We start from the raw sequence: 21,890 nt of genomic DNA on the forward strand, positions 1-21,890 counted from the left end.
ACTGAATTTAAAAAGTAAAACAACCAACCAACCAATCCAAACAAAAAAACCTCAAAACCAAACCCCCTTCTTCATTTTAGAGTCTGTATACAATGCAGAGAAAGATATCAAAGTACGAGGGTGGTCTGTGACACATTTCTCCAATTAGACACAGAATGTATTCTAAATCTGACACACTGATCTAATCCTCCAGCTAGCAGGCATTACCTCTCTGTGCACAATAAACTGTGCTGAGGAGCCCAAACACATATTCAGCCTCAAGTTCTGCTTAAGGAAGCCAAACATATTTGTAGATTGGAGATCTAACCTTTTGTCTAACATATGTAGATGTCTACTGTGACTGTAGACTAAAATAAGCAGAGCACAAACTATTGCCAGATCAATAAACCACATTTCCACAAATGCCACACAGTGGCCAGTCCTATACTGGCATTTATAAAAATAGCTGCAGCACCCAGCAGGGTGGAGCTGGGGGGGTTTAAAGGACAGTCTGGATTTGTTACATGAGGAGACACTGAAGGAAGTTTATGAAGAAGTCTACCAAGGCAGTGCTACTCTTACACGTTTTGGAAAGTTGGAAATTGCTGGATAAACTGAAGAACTTTCAGTAATTTCCGCCTCCCCCCCATTTTTACCATTGGCATAGATAAAACATTTCTTATTTAAAAGAAGTAACAAGTGATCGCTACAAAGAACATAGGTACAGACTCTGGATCTTACAGGAGTAACACTTTCCTGAGACAGGTATGTTGTGGCTGAGGACAGCCTCTCAACAGCTTGAAGATCATATGATTAAGTTGAAGACGTAGGGCCTTAACTCTGATGAGCTGCAGGAGTTACTGGCCACTTCACTATGGAAACAGAAATGCAATTACCCAGTCCTTTTTCTAAATTCAGGCTTCAGATCAGTTTTGCTTACCACAAAGAACACTTGAACTATTTCTGAACATAGATCTTTTCCTAGAACTCTGGAATCTAGCAAAACTGTCAAGCTTAGAAAACCAAGGAACCCGACATGGAGGTTTAAACATTTCAATAGTTACCAATTTATTTTTATAAAAAAAAAAAAAAGGTAGCAATGTAGAATACAGCAATATTTTCTGGTTCCACGCACGCAGGTTGTGAACATTCCAAGCAATGTGTACATTTTGGAAAGAGACCAGACAAGAGAACTGACCAAAATGTTATTGAACACAGGAAGATTTTTAAAAAAGGCTAAAAATTAGGTATCAATAGTGTCTTCTTAATATTGCTTTCCTTACTGAAGACTGAAAATAAATCACTTGACTTCACAGATAGGGTTAAAAATGGGGGGGAAAGGGGGGGGGGGGGGGGGGAAGGCTGCTACAACACTGCCATACCGTCAAAAAAAAAAAAAAGAGATCATACTTCAGTATTTGCATACTTGATAGCAGCATTCTCCCATCGAACCATATGAAACTACAGGAAGAAAACATCAAAGCAAAAAAAAAAAAAAAAAAAAAAAAGGCAGTTATCCATCAATATTCAAAAACCTAGAATGAAGTCACTAAGTAGAACACTTATTGAGAATTAATCAATATCTACATTCTTAGCTGCTTCCAACTTTGTTCCAATAGAAACATGAAGTTGTGTGTCAGCTTTGTGTATTTTATTTTTGGCCTATTTGAATTTTTCCAGTTCATAGTTCACTGCATGCTTGGAATAGAGAGGGTCATTATAAATCCTTCTACACAATGAACTTTAAGTAGACAGCTGAAAATAAAATGTACTACTTGTAAACACACAAAAAAATACAAGCTTTTTTTGATTCAAGTGAGCACTGTTCCAGATAGATTATCTTCGGTATCTACCTCTTTCACCTCTGTCTCTGTCCCGGTCACAAATCCTCTCTCTCTCCCTTTCCCGATCACGGCCTCTGTCCCGTTCTCTGTCTCTCCGATTATCTCGAGGCCGGTCGCGCTCCCGCTCTCGGTCCCTCTCCCGGGGCCGGCTTCTCCGACCGCTGACAACAGCTTGTGTGCGGCGAAGGAAGTCATCTACTCTCATGTCATAGTCGTGCTGTGATGAAAGGAGAGCTCTGCTATTTTCTTTCCCAGATCAGAATTCCCTCCCGTATCTGTAAGGCTGGCTGTAACTCCTCAGAAAGCCCAGTATTTAAAAAAAGGCAAACCCAACCAAACCAACTGTCCAGCATCCATGTGCAGAATCTGGGGTTCAATTGCCAGACACCAGCAAGAGACCTGAAAGCTAAGGAGCTTTCAAGCCAGCTAACAGAAACTTAATAATTCACCCTGTTTTCTGATGTGTCTATAAGAAGTTTTAAAACACAAAATTCTGCTGATAAAGTAATTTGTTGCCAAAGAGCATGAGCAAAGTTACAGCCCTGTCCTTATTCAAACCAGGTTTCAGGATGAAAATGTTCATAGGTGGACAAGCCGGAAGCCAATTTAAGCATACACCTCAGTTTAAGAGTATGAGAATTTTTCACCTCTAATTCACCAGGGAGAGAAAGGCTTTTCAAATTTGCTGTAAGCGTGTAGTCAATCTAAACAACTGATCTTTCCAAGGAACTCTAATACAGGTCATAAACATGCTGTTTGTCATAGCAAACAAAGCTCAAGCTAGGCTACCCCTGGACCCCAGATTCCTACTCCAGCCTGCAGACTTGCATCCCCTCTGTCTGTGTGGACACTTACTACTCGTTTGTCTCTGTATCTCGCTTCATGGGGTACAGGATGATGTCCTGAGTATGGAGGGTGAGCTTGAGGTGGAGGTGCATGGTGCTGATAGTAAGGGTGGTGTGGTGGTTGCTCCATACCTGGATACGGTGGCTACAAGAAAGTTACAGGAAGTTTGTTGAAGCAAAGGAATGCACACAAGGAGTGCATCATTCAGATGGAAAACACAGCATCTATATAAATCTGATCACAGCCTCCTAACTGAACAGCAGTCTACTTTTCATTGGGCTGGCATGCTTTACTCCCTCTCCATTATTGCTTGGAGAAGTCTGGTAACCACCCCCCCCACAGTCCAACATCCCTTCCTTCTGCATCTGCCTCAATACTACACCATACACAAAACTTCTGCTATTTTAATGTGGCAGTTTCAGTTCTGAGTTTTTAAACCCTTGCGTATAGAATGTGAATTCTGCCCAAACCAGAGCTCTTACAGAAACAAGTCATACTCATTCCTTATGAATTTCTTTCTATTCTAAATTAAAAACCAATTAATTTGCAAGTCAAGTGATTTGACAAAATGCTAGCCCTTTTTTTGTTTTTAACAAAACCTGTTTTGGCTGATTTCTTTCATTTCTTCAATCTGCACAGTCCTCCTTTGCCTAGTAACAAAGCATCTTGGCTTGCATTTTTGTTACAAAGAAAGTAAATGAAAGCACTGGATTCTAGGACAACTACTTGGACTGCATGCAGAAGAGGGGAGGAGAAAAAAAAGGGAGTTTCTGGAGGCTTAACTGTTTAAAAAAAACTGTTTCCCCCCCCATCTGACAACCTTGTTTACTTCTTTCAGTTGTAAGGAGTTGTGTTTCAGCTGACAAAAATGAGAGGCTATAGGAGCATCTCTGTATCTGGCACTGCTTTTTGCTCATTGCCAGTACAAACAAGAGCCAAAAGACTCATTATAGTTATACAAAATCAGGCCAGACTTACTACTAAGTATCACTAAAATAACCTCACTATGACTACTTCTCTTGACGTGAAGGCGACAACTTGTACAAGTGAACAAGTGCACTTCAGTGGAGGCTGTAATACAGAAAGACTTAGTTTAATTAGGTTGTGCAGCACATTTTGCTAGTTTCCTGCATGCTTCATTGCCATAGCCAAAAGCAAGCCACTGCACAATACCAGAGCCCAGCAGCCCATTCCATGAGCCTCTTCAACAAGTCCACATGTTTGATGCATTTACTGTTTGAGAGCCAAGTACCATCAACATTTAGCAGGATACAGAATGTGATCACACCCTCCCATCTAGGCTAAAGGGGAGTTCTGCTATTTCTTCAGAGCTTACTAAAAATGCCAGACTACTGTTCAAAGTAAATTTCAAAATACTTATTATCAATACTTTTCCCCTAAAATTTTTACACTGTTACAGCAAAGGTAGATTTTAGGAAAAGTGAAGAGTTGAGAGCACACTGAATATGGCAGGCTCCTTTTGGGGGAAACAAAAAGAAGCTGTATGCTAAGGAGAAAAACCAAATTCAACAAGACACAAACCATTCCTTGCCATGGTGGTGGTGGTCCCATGTTGTGAAACTCCCTCACGTAATCATTGTAGGACTAAAATGAAAGACAGTAATATTAAAATTTGTGCTGAGTGTTCTTTGGAAATGCAGAAAGATGAATATAAAGTTGCCCCAAAAAAATGCATGCAGTAACTTACCCCATTTAAAAATACATCTCGTCGAACTCCTGAAAATCGTCTGTTGGGAATAAAAATTTGCAGAACTAAATCCAACTTATCTGTGCAGACAAGTTACCAGGACATAAAATGAGTAACATGAACACACCTTACCTGTCTACTTCGGGATATCTGGGATCCTTTATATACCCTGTTCGAACATCAAGCAGTATTAATTCAATTTATTGTCTCAAGTTAACAATCTTAAAAACTATATTCATTAGAAAGTATCCTTTCATTTTGTGGCTACTACAAAATTATGTCTATCTGCTACTACCCTCACTTTTAAAACAACTCTTGAAAACTTACAGCTCCTAATAGACAATGAAGACAAGTAGTATAATAAAAAAGTGACATCAACAAACCCATTAAGAACTTGCACACAGTACCAACAAATATGCAAGAGGGAAACTGTGCAAATAAAGACTTGAAATTTAGTCAAATGAATTAGGAATGCACGTGAATTTGAAGAGTGTTGCCTCCATGCATTTAGCACATGGCTGTTACTACTTCCTAACTATATATTCAGTAGAATGTGTATTCAGTAAAAGCTCATTTCCCAATATGTTTTGGATACAATGCTACACAGGAAATTAAAAACAAACTAAAATTATCTGGAAAAGCCCCACAGGGCAAAGAATTCTTACAGCTTCAGTAAATCCCTTTAAAGAGCTCAGCAGAACGGTGCAAAACATCAGGCATGCTTGCACTACAATAAAATAGTGACATTCATTATTTTTTAAAAAACCTTGTTCTGGTTTTAAACAATGGCCTTGGAAAGATGCAGAGCAGCAACAACACTTTTTGCATGAATGAATGCAGTCTTTGCAGACAAGCTAGGCATACTTTGCAGACAATACAGGCATGCTCTGAACAGGTTTAGAAATCTACGACTGAAATAGCAGAATGCACTTTTCTAAGAGATGTGAAGCACAATTTGGTAGACTAAAAGCAACAAATTCTTAATAGCTGCTTTCTGAAGGAAAAAAAAAGGCTGCTATGAGCAGCGCTGTTGCTGCAGTACCACTGCAAACATTTCTTTCTAGGGAACAACAAACTTCCCTTCATCATTAGATCCTCTTGTAAAATGCAGGGCAACATCCTCCTGCCTAACTCATGTCAAGCTTGTAAAAAAAACTGTGTCTGAAAACATAACTGAATGTCTACCATCATCTCCACACAAAGGCTACCAGTCACGCAGTCTCAGCTGACGTTCCCAGGTGGAAATTTCTCAAACGTTTTCATTTGATGATTAGCATCTTGACAAGTAGGTCAGATCTATTTTTGTGCCCACATTAACACAGCACTTGAGAAGATCATTCACAACAATGTACACAATTCAATGCTCTTAAAAAGGGCTCAGCCTAGGTTAAACTCAGCTCTCAAACCAGTGAAACAGCGTCACTGACTTCTTCGAGAGGTGGGTTAAAGCAGCAGGCAGCACTTGAAACAAGTCACATTTTCATATCCAAATTATATCAGTATTTTACTTTTGAATTAACGAGGATATGCTAAAAGAGAAAATACTCATGAATTGGTGCACACAAATCTTCATAGTAAGATATTAACCTGGTCTTTGGTGAAACTCAGGGGGATAGTCAATCCTTGGTTTCTTTCTGCTGTTATGAATATCATAATCTTCTGGTCGACGCCTACACAAATTAGATATCAAAGATTAAACAAGGTTGCTTGGAGCATTTGTCACAGAGAGTACCTCACAGGAACAGTCTGAGCTGCCCAGGATATCAATGTAATAATTCTCAAATCTATTTGCTTCAAAATATTCTACAGCTTTAAATTTGAACTGAAAGAATCAGAAATAGCTCAATTACATACATTCCACTGTTACTTTCTGTCTACAGGAATTTAGGTAGTTAAGGAAGGAACTTGACCCAACTGTATCTTCATCCCAAACAAAAGGTAACAAATTTGTCTAAACCAAACTCAAGCTTAGGCATTAACATTACACTTTCCACATTACATTTTGCAACACCTATTGGACAACAAAGAATTTCACAGAACATTGCAGTCAGAGGGTATGAAGACTACTGCATTTGATAGCTAATGGGTAAAGAATTCAATAAAAGGTCTACTTCCACAACATTTATAAATAAACTCTGCATGCTTTGTGAAACTGCAACTTGAACTACGGCTTCCCTAATTGAATAGGCCAATTACATTATTTCTAATAATTTCTGTTCTAAGCAACTTACTAGCAATGCACTGGTGCATTTTTCAATTTAATAACATTCAAGCTTCCTAATAATTAAAATAATTAGGGCTGTTTTCTATAAAAGCAGCTCTTTGACAGAAGAGATGTTAAGAACTCTGCTCTTCCTTATAAAGTTACATTCCAGTTGCTGTTAGGCTCAAAAAAGAGCTAACAACTGTGTGCTTATTTTGTTCCAAGGTACATAAACATTACTGTACTGGGAGACTCTAGTGCTAATGTAACAGTGTTTCTAAACACAAAGCAGCTACAGAACCATTCCCTTCTCACCCCCCTCCCCCTCCCCAACAGTATAATTCCTTATGACAAGACATTAACACTTTCTTTATACTGCTTAATTACTGTGCAACTTGCCAGCTGAGTAACAAGCTTATATAGCTTTTAGTTTTATAAATAGTGACTTCTCCCTCCCTTCCCCAACTTCAGTCATTAAAGCCCACTGTACCCAGTTACTAAGCTTTTTAAAATGGAAGCAGATTCTTTAGTATGAGCAAAAAGCCCAAAAACCAAAGCAGTTGCATCTACAGCAAATTCAGATCAAAGAAAATAAAAGCTGGTGTAAAGAATAAACATACCGCTTTCTTGTAGTTTTGAGAGTGCATTTACGACCGGTATAAAATATGATAGAAACAGTTCATATAGTAGTCCAACTACTGACTTTAAGCTGTAAGCCACATACATAAATGGAGGCCCTGGCAGGCTTGAGAAGGTGTGGTGGTGTTATATGTATAGTTTGCAGTCCATTGCAAAACCTTCACTTGTATATACTTTATTGCACTGGAAACCTCTTAGCTTAACTCCAAAAGCCATCTTGGTGTTCAGTCCTTTAAAGCCAAAAATAGGGGGGCGCTGCCAGGTTTCCTCCTACCTACTCGTTACAGTGTCCTTTTTTTTAAGCTCAAGGAAATGGGGACTCTTGTTGGGGCTCTGTACCTACCACAGGATGTTTCCACAAAAAGGAAACTTAACCAAAGGTTTCAGCCCAAACCATACATCAGTCTGTATGCAAAGTGGCTACCACGGGGAAAAGGTGTTTGGCAGAAGGGCTAGTATCAGTTCTTTGCAAAGACTTCTCCAATTCTGTAACAAGTTATACCCCCTTTTTTTTCTGGAAAATGATGTTAAGTTCATAAAGCAGTGATCAATAAACATGTCGATCCTCTAAAAATACTTTAAGTCCACAGGTACTGCCAGCATCTGGAAAGGTTGTATATACAGACACAGCAACAGCCATTCTTTTTGGTTTGTTGCCGGGTCTCCAAGGGCCACTTGATCCCTTTTGGAAAGAACCTACTGTTTTCAGAAGCTCAGCAAGATGTGTGAATTCAGTGGTTACATGTTAGAGAATATTTGGCAATAGGGTTAACACATCACGGTGACACAATTTGAAACAGTCCCAATAATGCTCCTCTTGAATATCAAAATAACTTAAATATTTTATCCTCAAAATGAGGCGGCATCTTCTGCAAAATTCTAAGTGATCCTTATAAAAGTCCCATATTTGATAAGGCTTATCCAGAGACACACCTGAAAGAAAAGGCTTTTACAAGATATTAACACATTTTTGGCATATAAATATTTCCTCCTCTCCATCTAGCCTGCTCATAATCAAGCCAAGCTTACCTACAGCTAGCATTACAAGTTGCATTAGCTCAATAAATGATCTAGTCTAAACTAGAGACAGAACTTTAAGAGCTTTTTTCTGCAAAAGTAAAGATCCCCATTTTCCTCTTGAAAAATGACAGACCGGGGAACCATGTGAAATCCTCAATGAAGCCACAAACTTGTCCATGCAGCTTGATTTGAGGATTTTCTCTCTTCTTTATCGCAGGGCAAGCTTTGACGAATCACATTCCTCCATCACGTTATTCTCACACATGTGCCTATTATCAGTCCAAAGAACGTTTCTAACCTTCCCACGTCCCGAACGGGGTCTCGACGGGATGGGCGTCCTCTTGATCGGGGTTGTGAGTGCATTCTTCTCTTGTGCCTCATTTTATGAATGACTTGATACAAGTCAATACTTTCATCAGGAGGGAAGAGAAGACAAAGTTGGGTTCCACATTCCGGCTCAATTTCCTAGAATTAGTTAGAAGTGGTTCATAAACTGAAGAAATGAAACTCTCCCCAAATAGACTGACAACAGACATTTAAGGAAAAAAAAAAAAAAAAAAAAAAAAAAAAAAGGACGCTTCAAAGAGATTTCAGTATCACTAGACACAGCAAAATTCACTTACATTACCTTTAACTCTTTAGGTACTAATTAGATTTTTCACTAAATAGTCCAGCCCTTGGGGTAACCATATCTTCCCATGAGACATACAGGCCACATCACTGTTTTGCTATAAAATCAGAGGACTGCTTTTCATCACAAAGAAAATGATTACCTATTACAGAAAGAAAAGTGACACACACAGGAAAAAAAATCCATCCCAGCTTCACATATAAAGCCATGGCCTGATGAAGTTGACTACTACCACTCCGTATGAGTTCTTCATTGTATGGTAGACAAGTCCATGAAAATACCAACTCAAGGTCTGACCACGATCAAAACAAGCAGTTCGTGTGCTCAGGGTTATTAGGAAAAGAACACTGAATAAGAAAGCCAGTGTATCACACCGAATTTCATGTTCCACCCACACCCTAAATATTGGCTGCAGTTGTGCCCCTACATCTCAAAAAATAGGGGGACAACAGAAATGGAAAACTTCAAAGCAGGGCACCAAGAATAAGTGAATTAATGCAACAATTCCTACATGCAATGACTGAAAAGGTCAGGTCTCTCCAACCTAGATTAAAAGTGAAATATGAGGGATATGGGGAACAAGAAGGAGATAATGGGACCATTAGACACTGCAAACTGTCTGGAGGAGAAAGGGACAGATATGAATTTTCTGAGTCTCTCTTCCACTACAAGAACTTGGGCCATCAAATAAATCTAGCAGGAGCCAGGTGCAAAACAGAAGTGCTTCTTCAAACTGGTGACTGCAGGCCTGCAGAACACCTTCCCAAATGATGTCGTAAAGGCAGATTTTCAGTGTACGTGTCCTCAGAAGAGAGATCCATTCACAGTTGTGCAAATATAAATGGATAAATGACAACCACTTCAGGAAATAAGCAGACTTGAAAAGCAGGGAGAGCAAGCATCAGGCAATGCTTGTCTAGACCATAACAGTACAGTAATTTGATGAAAAAAGCTGAAACCTATGTCCAGATTGCAAGTCTACTGTAGACAAAACATTAGGAAAAAAAATAAATTTCCTTGGCCATTTAACAGTAGCTAAGTTAATTGAAAAACTTTTTTTTTTAAGTTCACACTAAACTAAAAACAGTATCAAAACTATTGTTTTTCTCCTGCTACACAACAAAGCAAACATATCTGCGGGCAAAACAACGCAACACGGAGTTGACATTTTCCATACAGTATGGAGATTACCTCCCACCTTGTCTTAAAGCAGAACCTGCTATTTTACCCACAGCTTGGGTACATGATGACAGCAGCAACATACCTGCACTCTGGTATGTCTGACAAGACAAAGAGCCAGCCCCACCTGAAACTTGCTTAGCAGATATTCTATAATGGGAGTCTATGCCTTAAGCAATACAGTACATATTAAAAAACGTAATGCAGAGCACAACTGGAAACACCAGACCTTTTTCTTAAAACCTGATGCTATGTGGTTTGCACACTATACAATGCAAGGCACATCACATTTCAAATCCAGAATACCACACAGTTTTGAAGCAAACACTGTTTATCATAAAGATAAAAACAGAATTGGCACTGTATTGTTTCCTTCTTCCACAACAGCATTAGAAAGAAGCAAAATGCCTTTGCCACAACACTCTACTCCAAGTAACTGCTATAAAAACATTCCTACTCTCCTGCACATTCTAAGCTGGAAGCAAGCACTAGAGGGTGTCAGTTATAGAAAACAAGTAAGAATGAACAAACCTGTCCATCGCGTCCAATCTTTACTGGCTTATGTTCGTTCCAAGGATTGGTCAGGTGAGCAGATTTAGTGAACGGCAATTCCCGCCTAAATATGCAAGTGGCACCATTTATAGTTTTGCCTCAGTTATTTTTATTAAGAAAAGAAGTAAAAATGTATACAGCAGGAGACTACATATAAAATAATCCTGTTATTCTTTGTACTGTTAGGTCTCTGAACATATTCTTATGGTCTATATATTAGTAACTAAAGATTTCACTTGGACTTATTCCAGTAGTAACTACTATAGTTCATACTATGACAAGCCCTCCTTTAAAAGAGAATATTTTGGTCTGTATGCAATATTGTGATTGTACTTGTTTATTATCTCACCATCCGAATACACTGACCTCTACATGTGGTAGCTCTTGGCACATACTTAAATCCCTGAGCACTGACCTAACTATGAAGTGCTTTGAGCTGGAGGTGGGAGTCAGTAGCTTCAAGAGGATCTTTCCAACACTTTAATTCAAAGTCTCACTTTTCCTCTATTCAGTCTTTCTGGCAGTCCAAAGTACTTGTACAACCATGCAATGTGTTTCATGGGACTGCTGTAACTTTTTTCCTTAATAAGAGATTTAAAATCTTTTCTGTAAGAACATACTACTCACAACCTATAGATTATGCAATACTTGCACTATGTCATATGTTGTTTCAGAACGGTAGTATTTTCTTTGTTTAGTCAGATCAAAACAGAAAAAAAAAAATCCATGTAAGGACAAATCTTTTTTGCCCACAGCTGTCTATTCAAGTGAGCAGTGAGGATAGATCTCTGGTTGAATCAAGTTTCAGAAGGATGCTGTTGGCACTTGAGTAATACACAAAAGTTATAATATAATGCCTTGTTACTAACAGCAACATAAATGCACAGTTGGTTACCTGCAGATCCAGTCAATTTTAAAGACACCTCCCAACATTTTTGCATTCATTCCTGCAGGCAGCACCCAATGTATAGGTGATCCTCCATGATGGGACTCTGAAGATAATCTTGCAAACCCTGAAGGATTTTGTATGAATTGTAACAAAGATACAACAGAAAGGCTATTGCATATAGAACTTACTTTGACTCACCTTGAAAATAGCTCACTTTTCCTTACCTTGGAATTTGCCACTCTCTCTTACAGAAAATATCAAAATAACACTCCTTGCTGATCTAAATGCAGCATTAAGCTTCTTTTCATTCACTGGAAGTGTTGACCATACTCCCTAAAACAGAAAAACACCCACCCCATCCCAAAACACAACAGTTAATCTCAAATGATTTAGCTGACATAAATATGTAATGTAGATGAAGAAAACAAGGCCAAAATATTGCACTGGAGTAGAAGATAATAGAGAGAAAAACATATTGAAAAATTAATTTCCATCAAGAAATATTTTAGCCTGCCTTGTACTAAAACTTTTAAAACACTGGCTTTTCAACCTTTTTTTGGACACTGAAGATGCATTTAGATCATCTAAGACTTCCATTATAATTATAATGATGGGCAGTTAGCATAAAAATAGTAAGGGTGAAAGTTTGCACATATGTTTCAAATGACTAAAGGAATTTATGTATTATATAACACGCAGGAATTATGAAAAACCAAGAGAATACTGCTAAAAGGTGGGCAGGTAGACTTGACTATAGTACTGCAATTTGCTGAGGACAGTTTGCAGACTTCAAAATTCTTTCCGTGAAATGACAGCAACATGAAAGACACCAAAGTAACAATTTAAAATGGCAAACAAATCACTTTGTTTAGCCCTACACATCTCCTACTACTACTAAGTATTATCTTTTCCATTTCACCAGCTGCTATGCAGCCACACAATAAAACACAACCTGTTTTAAGGTGCCAGCTGAGCTGATATAGAATAAGAATTTATTGAATCACTCCTCCATCCATTTTCTGAGTAAACAAGCTTCAGCCTCAGAATAGGCCATAAATACCAATGTCAACATTCCTTCCCTGGCATTTTTTTAGTGCAGGTAAGTATTTATGCCCTACTCTGAACTCAGATCAGTGTTTGTATGATTCTGGTAATTCACTATAACCACCAGAGAATATGTGGGGTTTTTGCTAGCTTTCAGTCAGATTACATGGCTTTTGGCTGCTTGTAAAGCCCTGCTGTGAACTCAACAACCTATTACATTGGCAGCACAAAAGTGAGTTTCATGAAAGTCCAACATCAAAGCACTGATGCCTCCACACTGAGAGACAAAGCATCCATTTCAATAACTTCAGGAACAAGGATACTACTGCAGCCCCATACGTGGATGAAGCACAAAAAAGAATAGACTCCTTTACAGAGTCACCAGTCAGAATGGTGTTCACTGCACCTTCAAAGCTGGAAGGAGAGGTGAGAACCAAACATGCCCAGGACTTTGAGATTTGTTTAATCATTTTGATGCTATTTTCACCCTAACTTAGAAAATCTTCATTAACAGAATCACCTACTCTATGTATCTTGTGTAACAGCAAATCAAGTATTTTCTCTATGACCTGTTTCAAAGAACACATGCCAATATAAAACCACCAGAGTGCTACAATGGACACCTAGTGCAATTCCTCAACAGCTGAAATCTGGTGTTCTGGAATCCCTCCCAAAGAACTCACTCACACCAGCATTGCCAGGCATACATTTCCACAGTAATGCTCCAGATCCTGAAACACCTGACCAAAACTACTCATGTAGCATTAGAAAAAAGCCAAACAACCTTCTGAACCTTCTCAGAGCACAGCAATAGGAACAGAGGTGCTGATGGATGGGAGAAAATACCACCCCAGCATTCCCAACAGAGCTTGGCTTAGGATGTTATCAAATAGACCCTAAGGCCCCTTTTAACCCCATTCTTGCCAAGATAAATGGCCAGTGGTCAGGACCTTTTCTAGGTTACGGTGGAAGCCAAAGAACCGAGGCACGGTAGCTTTTGTTGCTGCATCCACCAAGATCCAAGCAATATAACAATCCAAACACACTCTCCCAAACCGAGGTGAGTGTGTCTGAAAACAGACAAAAGGATCAGTTTGAAGAAAATACAACATACCTTTGCCTTAGCAAGCGATACATTTTCATGGTTATTACTCTTGATGAGAAAGAACCGTGCATCTTGGAGAATGTATTTAAGTTTGCTTGTTTGGTCTGAAAAGAAAACAAAATATCAAATAAGCTGAACTGTAAATACTTACCAAACATGTTGCTTTGAGTACAGATAGTTGCTTTCTTTCTTCAAAAAATACAGTATCCCACCCATTTCCTATCTATGTATTACCACAGTCAACCACCCAACTTAAAGTCAAAGCTGCAGAGCACAAAATGCCAGGGGAAACCAAACCAAAACTAAAACTCAGATATCCAATTAAAGAAAAACGTAAAATAAAATCAGCATGATTCAGTGATGTTCCGATATGTAGGACTTATTTCCTTGCTTAAAGATCTTTGCATAAATGATGGTAACACTCGTAACAAGCACAAACTGTTCAATAGAGAATGGTGAATGCTGTTCCTCTTTGCAGCTTTAAGCACTTCCTTTTTAAATTTGCTGCCTCTGCAAAGAGCACAGTGACTGAACTTTTTGCATATCACTCTCAAAACATGCAAAAGTAGCTCAAGATTCAATTATCATGCTCAGAACAACAACGTGCTTAAATTGATTTATATCAGAACATCACTACTTAGAGGTAATTTAATCAACAGAGACAATGGTTTGCTATGGGGCATGCATTAAAAATTCAAATTTAAATGATACCTTTTTGGACAGCACGAACGGAAGATGATAATTTCTCATGCTTCTTTTCTGAACCTGTGTTTAGCCAAAGTACATTTGTTCAGATTGAGCCTTAATAGAGATAATATACAATTTCTACAGCCTTATCCCATACAATTTTCATTCATGACAAATTATGCTTTCTGGCGCGCACCCACACACACAAAAAATACTATTCAATGTGCACGAGTGCTTTGTTTTGTTGGTTTTTTTTTGTTTCAGTTTCAGGTTGTTTAATTTGGGTTTGTTTGGTTTTTTTTTAAATAATATTTGAACAATTTCCTACTCAGAAAACTAGTCACTGAATCATCATCTTCCAAGTTTAAAAAAAAAAAAAAAAGTGAAATTTCCACTTAAGCAACAGAATAGCATTAAAGTAACAAGAAAGCCTACTTCCCCCCAAAGGTATCCACACACAACATGCCAGAAGTCAATACCAAATTATACAAAGCTACAGACCCTATAAATCTCTACAGCCAGTTACATTTATTTTAGATTACACATTAAGATTTGATGCAAGTCACAATGACAAGCAACAAAAGGGAAGAATACCTGCATATGATTCTGATGCAGAACTCCCACTTCTGTCAAAAACAATTGGAGAGATACCTCTAGCTCTCTTCCTCTCCTTCTTTTTCTCGTCTAAAAGAAACCATAAAAAATAAAAGCCATACTTTAAACACAGGCAAAGTTGAGATTAAAAAGTAATGAGACAGGAAAATAGCATCAATAAAAGTGAAGTTACCATTTGGCTTGCACATTAAAATCGCCGTTGTTGCCACAAAATTATCATGCACAGAAGAAGCAAATGCTAGTTACTCAAGCTTTTCATTCACAAAAGGAAGATCAATGGCACAAATCTATTAAATCTGTGCAATGTTTACAGATAGAATTTATTATTATTATGTTTTTAGTAAGGGTGGGTTAGCGTTTCTTTTCAGCCTTCACCCAAATGTGCAACATCTAGCACAAACTGTGCAGCAATAGCTCATTTGCTCAGAGCTCAAAAACAGCAAGAGACAGGAAAACAAAACACTGTGGCACAAAGGCAATTATTTCCACTCTTAAGACAGTGTTACATTATACCACAGAGTTTTTTAGAACAGTTATTACAGTTTCACTTGTCTTTAGGTTACACCTTGCTGTCTCTAATTCCATACAGCAGAGCTGAGCTAAAAGAGGCAGCATATTAAGCAGGATGACCACCTATGGAGACTTCAGACAAGGAAGATACACAATAGGAATCTTAACAGGATTGCAAGCTGCTTTCCTAGAAAAAACAAACAACGAACAGCCAAACTCAAAAGTATTTACGTCATTAGCACTTCACATCTGCAAGCTAGGACCACTTACAATATACAAATACAAACCAATTGTTTCTAGTTTCTGCTTAAAACATTTATTTCCTTCTAAATTTCCTCTAATAATTTCAATTTAGGTTTAGATTTCCTATGCTGAGCATAGCCAATATTTAAGATTCAGCTATCATTCCCCAGGGACATAATGTTTTACTACACCAGTCTACCTGGTCACTCATCTAGATGGACACCAAACAGCTCAACGCTGAATTAAAATTAATTGTGTGGAACACTAAGCCATTAGATACCCAAGAAAGTACTAATTTTACTGTTACAAAGCATTGAACAGCAAGGTCAAAGCAGTCAAGAATACAACGAATCCTCAACACAGCAATCTGGATAGTCACAATTTTGTTTTACCACTTTCCAGAAATTTTTTCCATGCCTATGGTATTTCATAATTAACATCTTCCTGACTTCTGCCACCACAGCTTACTTTCAACATGGTCAGGAAGTGGTTATTTTTCAAAGCAGACACCTTTCAGTGGCAAGGTATTTCACATTAGCATGCAAGATGCTGCCTACCTGATGCATCTGAACCAGACCCAGATCTGACTGACCCATCTGTGAAAGAGGCAGATTCAGAATCAGAATCGCTGGCTTCACTCCGTGTGTCATAGTCATTTCCTTCCTTCTGATCCCTCTCATCCTGTTCATACTCTTCTTCATCTTCCTCCCCATCTTCTTCCACCTCTTCATCCTCCTCCCCTTCATCATCTTCCTCTTCTTCCATTCCTTCCTCCTCATTCTCTGTGTTGCCTTGTTCAGAGGAACCACTACTGCCAGTCTCGTGATCTGAACAATATTCCTCAGAGTTCACCTCTTCTTTAGAAGAATGGCTAGATCTGCTTGGTCTTCTATCCACGTCATGCCTGATTCTCTGATGTTTAAAGAAAAAGTGAATCAGCGGTCATACAACATTGTCAGGATGCACACACAGTCCTAAGAGAATGTGCCTTACAAAAGTCTCATAAAATTGCTTTATTTATAAGGCAGCAAGAATACTTAATACCTCTGAAGCGTCCGGTGTAGAAGACTTTGCCCTTCTGTCAATATCTCTCTTCCTCATGTAAGATTTCTCTGGTTGTCCTTTATAAGGTTCCCTGGAGCTGCTCGACATTCGCATCTTCCGATCGCCATCTGGGCGCTTGCTTCTGTCGGACCTCTGGTACTCCTCAGTCTTGTACTCTGACACCAGCTTTCCTTTCGTGCTCACGATTCTCTTGTTATTGCTAACTGATGAGCTGGGAGGCTTTGGCATCATCTGCCTCGAGGAATGCACAGAAGGTTTTTGCCTCTTGCTATCAGCATTTTCCATCCTGTCAGTTTTTCTTTTTGATCCTTAAAGAGAAAGAAATATCAAGTTCAGTGTTATTTCCAATATCAAAACAAAAACTGTACAGAGGCTTCTACGTCCTCTATTTTAGGTAATTACCCTGCTGCAGTCACAGGGAACATGTTCCAGGTGTAGGCTTTGCAGCAACACTCAAAACTGCTTCTTAGGAACAGCTCATGTCCTAAAACATGTATTTTACTTCTAAGACACGTGTGTTTCTCAGATTTTACACTTGGAAATCCTAATTTAAATGCTTAGAGGATTGGCCTAAAGCCAAATAAAGAACTGAGCTGGAATCAGACTTTGCAACCCCTTTGCTACACTTCCATCTCACTTCACTGAGCCAAAAAGGACAGTCATTTCCTAACAGCAAATGAATTCAGAACAAGCCAGACTCAGCAACTGCTCTTGAGACAAAAGGAAATGGATCTGACTGTCTGCTTGGAGGGTAGGGTGAAAAAGCACATGTCCATGAAATAAAGACTTTTGGAACTCATTCACTCTTTGAATCGAGTTATAAAATCCATTACTTCAAAGACTAACTGAAATAAGACAGACATTTTTAACACTTATGTTCCTGCAGAACAACCACTACCGAAGTCACATACCCTTTTTCTCACTTTTGTCTTGCTCACTGTCAGGGTTATACAACTCATCATCCTGGTCAGGAGCGTCAGTCAAAATGTCATCCAGAACATTCAGTTCACCATCTGAAAATACACAAAAAAAGTCAACACCAACCATAAAAAGTCTGGATATGTAAAGCACAGAACTAGTAGTTACAAACCCAAACCTTTCTTTCAGGGCTACAGATCTACAACAAAGCAAAAAATTGACATCTTCTTGATTTATTTCTACGCTTTCTTTTGGAAGGATCAGGTAGAGCAAATAAAAAAATTAAAATATGTCACAAGATGCATTTAGACCTCTAAACAAGGTCCAAGTTGGCTCCTCATGTCACAAAAGCTTTTCAGCAAAGCTGACCTACAAATGAAGGCTGAACATAAAATTACAGAAAAAGGGAGACTAGGAGGTAGTCTGAGTGCCATTAGTAAAGAGAAGGGACCCTTATCTCTGCAAAATTCTGAAACTTGCATGATGAATTAATCTTTCTCCACTATTTTTGTTGTCATAGCAGTGTTGGAATGGTGAGTTTTGTGGTTCACTAACAAACAGAAAAAACATAATGGAGAAAACAGTATTTATTTGTTGCATCATTAACTCTGAGTTGTTCCAAAAATAAACCTCCACAACTTGGTCAAAAGGGCAAATGCTAAAGAAAATTAATGCCAGAGGCAGTAAATGACCACATCTGCTCACAAAATTTTAAAATCTGTCACAATTTCTGAAACCAAAAGGGATATATGGTGATCCTATTAGAAGAAGGAGTCACAAGCTTTAGGGTAGCAGATCTATATTCCAAGCACTTTAAAAAGAGTGAACTAAGCCTTACCATGCAAAGGGAAAAATAAAAAAAGTATTAATTTTGGAATCTCTCCAACATTCTTAGTTCTTTCCACTTTGTGATTGATTGCAATTCCTGTGCTCAGGAAAAAGAAACCAGAGCAGCCTCCAAGGATTCAGCTGGTTTACAATATCTGTAGCAGACGCAAGGTAAGGACTCCAGAACTGTGTGAAACTGAGGTAATGCAGCAATTAAATCCTCCAGAGTCTGGCAGCTCGTCTATCTCAAAATATTGAGCTGAGCCACAACATAAAATTTACAGCTTGATATTGAAAAACCCCAAACATAATCCACACTATATATATATATATATATATATATATATATATATATATATATATATATATAAGTATTAAAATTCTCTCTACTCTATACTACCACATCTGAAGCCAGCATGTACACTAACTTTCCTGCTGGCACTTCTCCACATTTTCAGTGGTAGGGGAATGCAGAAGTGATCCCTGGACTGCTCAGTAGGTGTCTCTAATGCAAAGGAAATGGTGCAGAGAGAAGTGGATCAAACCTTTCCCAGGCAGCTTACAGTCAGCAGGCATTTAAATGCAACATCAACTTGCATCACAATTCTCTTAGGAACAGCCCTTTATGTTTGTAGCCATACATCCATAGCAAATATTCTTGCTGTGACTGATAAATATTTGACAGTCAGATTCACGGCTGTGTAACTGCCAAACATGGGATGCAATTTCCTGGCTTGCATTCTGCTTGTCCACAGGAAGCTTGGCAAGTCTAGAGCACAAGGTTTTTTTACTGGACACTAATGAAAAAGAGGTGCATTGAGATTAGAAAATTAAACATATCATCCACCTCAAATCATGTGTATTGAACCTTAGATTTGTTTCCCTCTTGGTGAGACAACAGCATACTTGAGTAAACTAGATTTAACCTACCTACTGCAGCAGCAATGGAAGGTGGTAAAAGACTCCTTATCAGCTCATTCAGAAGTGTGAGAAGGGAAATTTAACAGAAAACGCAAGTCTGATACACACTCTCTCCTAAACCCCTTCCAGGTTAGATGGGCCTCATTTGCAGCTGGAATGTTAAAGAGGGTGCAAGAGACAGGAGCAGGATCCCCCATCCCCTTCCACAGGCACATCGACCTGATTTGTTTAGAAGCACATCTCCAGATTTATTTAGCAGCCTGCTTCCTGTCTCGCACTGGATACCCTGCTTTTCTGTCTCGCACTGGATACCTTGCTTTTCTGACTCGCACAAGATCATTTCTCTCAGTGAACCACCACTGTCAGTGTTCAACCTGAAGAGCCAAATTATCTCAGCGAGGTGTCAGGAAAAACACAAAATCAGAAACAGAAAAATGGCAGAGGACAGGTGTCTCTTATAGTCCATCACCACTGAAGAGGGAGGGACCAAATGAGTTCTTTCTGTGGCAGATACTCCCAACAGGGCTTTCCTGCCGCTTGTCTTTTGTGGGATCTTTCCATGAACAAATTTAACTCACCCAAAATAGCAGGAAGGTAGCTTGGGAGGCCATTTCGTCTGCTGCCCAGGAGAATTAGAACTATTGGAAGGGTCCAAGCAAAAATCCGATTTGGCACACAAAAGAAATAAGCCCCTGTGATTTCAAACTAAACAGGCCTGCAAGCCTTATTTTTGCTTTTTATAAAGTGGTAAAACAGCATTTCTCTTCCTATGGGAGCACTTACAGCAGAAATCGGTTCAGCTGCAAATGTGCATCAACACTTATTATTCAGTCAAAATAACCCCTTTCACATGAGAAATAATTAAAAACAAATTAAAGTAAAAATATAACTTGACCACTGGCAGTGATTAACAAACACTGAAAAAAAATTCAAGCCCAACTGGACAAATACTTATATGAATAGAAATTTATAGATGATAACAGCAAACATTTCAAATTCACGGCTCATCCACAGTGGGCGATCAGATCTGTTCTGACACAACCTGATCATATCCCAGTCTACCAATCTTACAATAACACCATTAAGGATCAAGCACCACCATTAACTTTATTTATTAGTTCTGACAAAATGTACTGGGAATTTTCCATGTAATAGAGCTTCAAAATAAATATCAGACAGCAAACCTTTACCACTCTGACAAAGCCATTTTGTGGACACATATCCTGCAAAAGGCTTTACAGGAAGCATTATTCTCCACAGAAATCCAAATGAACGCAATCCAAGCCACACTACCCTAGTGATACTTTGCCCTTTTTATAACTCTGCAACTCTCTGCACTAACCACCAAAGGGCAATCTGCTACACCTAACTCTGGTCTGCCTTCTTAAAGAGGCTATTTCGTGAGGACTGACTAACATAATCCCACAGATAACATGCGGATCACTTCGGCTTCCGTGGATAGCGGTAGTCACTTACAAGAGCTGTGATTCCATTATTCGACACTAATTGCCCTAGATTATTATAATTCCAGAGTAATGACTCTGAAATCGTCCGATTCCTCTAACTCAAATTTATTTACCCACAGTGCCCAGAATTCACTGCAAAAAGCCGAGCAACAATCGGCAAAGTAGATTCCAACAGAAATTTCTGCTTACTAAAGTAACTACATTTCCCCACAGAAAACCGTGCAAAAAACCCCAAAACCAAAACGGCCTAGCGATCCAAGCAGAAACAAAAAGCCGCAATAAAAATAGCAAATACTTTGTGCGAAAACACAACCTGCAGTAACTCGCTGTCGATGATGTAAAACTTACGGCCCACGAACTTCTCCCTCTTCCCGCTGCTCGAGTCACCTTGCCCCGAGCCCGCTGCTGCCGGGACACCAAAGTAGGAGGGGCCCTGTTATCTCCTGCTCCCCAGCAAAACACAGGGAGCGCTTCCGCAAAAATAAAATCATCCTCGAAAGGTTATCCCTGACCCCGCCGTCCCTCCGCTCCCCGGAGGAGACGGACGTCTCCCCGTAGAAGGCCCAGCACCAGCTTCCAAGGTGGCCCCGGGGAAGGGGGAAGGCTCAGGCGGGGGCCCGATCCCCGCCTGAGCCTTCCCCCTTCCCCGGGGCCTAACGCTTGCCCCCCTCGCTACCGCCACATACCCTTCTCCTCCCGGCCATCCGTCGCCATCCCGCCGCCGCGACGAGCGCCTAAGATGGAGGCTCCCTCTTCCTGCACGTAGCGCTTCCCTCTTCCCACAGGGCGCCGCTTTGTTTACGCTCCTCGCGTCAGAGCGCGCCGCGGGCGGGCGGCGGCGGCGGCGGCGGCGGCGGGGCATGCGCCGCGCGGGGCCGTGAGGGCGCAGCCGCCGTGTCAGGCCCTGGCAGCTGCGGGCTGCGCTTGGCTGGGTGCGCAGGGAAAGGAGCAGGTTTTCTGCTCTCGGAAGTGCGGGAAGCTCGCGTTCCGCCCGTGCT

At 39.6% G+C, this 21,890-nt stretch overlaps 1 protein-coding gene across 4 annotated transcripts; it reads right to left on the reverse strand.

The window, feature by feature from the left end:
• Positions 1–1,022: 1,022 nt before the first annotated feature.
• Positions 1,023–21,713, reverse strand: YTHDC1 (YTH N6-methyladenosine RNA binding protein C1). 4 transcript variants are annotated; one of them, XM_063156531.1, is made up of 18 exons: positions 21,579–21,713; positions 17,671–17,772; positions 16,739–17,067; positions 16,252–16,606; positions 14,921–15,010; positions 14,351–14,404; positions 13,649–13,743; positions 11,715–11,823; positions 11,497–11,614; positions 10,581–10,665; positions 8,538–8,704; positions 5,965–6,047; positions 4,510–4,546; positions 4,378–4,417; positions 4,212–4,274; positions 2,679–2,813; positions 1,833–2,040; positions 1,023–1,440 (listed from the first exon to the last, which is right to left on the reverse strand). In XM_063156531.1, exons 1-18 carry the CDS (start codon positions 21,604–21,606, stop codon positions 1,391–1,393), a joined length of 2,148 nt encoding a protein of 715 aa, XP_063012601.1. In that variant the 5' UTR covers positions 21,607–21,713; the 3' UTR covers positions 1,023–1,390. The 4 variants fall into 4 exon arrangements, with proteins under 4 accessions (XP_063012601.1, XP_063012603.1, XP_063012602.1 ...); XM_063156533.1 differs by lacking the exon at positions 14,351–14,404; XM_063156532.1 differs by lacking the exon at positions 1,023–1,440 and having other exon boundaries at positions 1,456–2,040.
• Between the last annotated feature and the right edge of the window lie 177 nt (positions 21,714–21,890).

Source organism: Melospiza melodia, chromosome 5, assembly GCF_035770615.1.
Source record: "Melospiza melodia melodia isolate bMelMel2 chromosome 5, bMelMel2.pri, whole genome shotgun sequence".
NCBI classification, from domain to species: Eukaryota; Metazoa; Chordata; class Aves; order Passeriformes; family Passerellidae; genus Melospiza; species Melospiza melodia.

Excerpts from the sequence above, each read along its gene's own strand:
- YTHDC1 (XM_063156531.1), bottom strand. The coding sequence starts at position 21,606 with ATGGCGACGGATGGCCGGGAGGAGAAGG. Across the intron at positions 13,744-14,350 it reads CGTTCGTGCTGTCCAAAAAG|ACCAAACAAGCAAACTTAAA; the intron begins GTATCATTTAAA and ends TTTTCTTTTCAG. Across the intron at positions 11,824-13,648 it reads TATCGCTTGCTAAGGCAAAG|GGAGTATGGTCAACACTTCC; the intron begins GTATGTTGTATT and ends TTTCTGTTTTAG.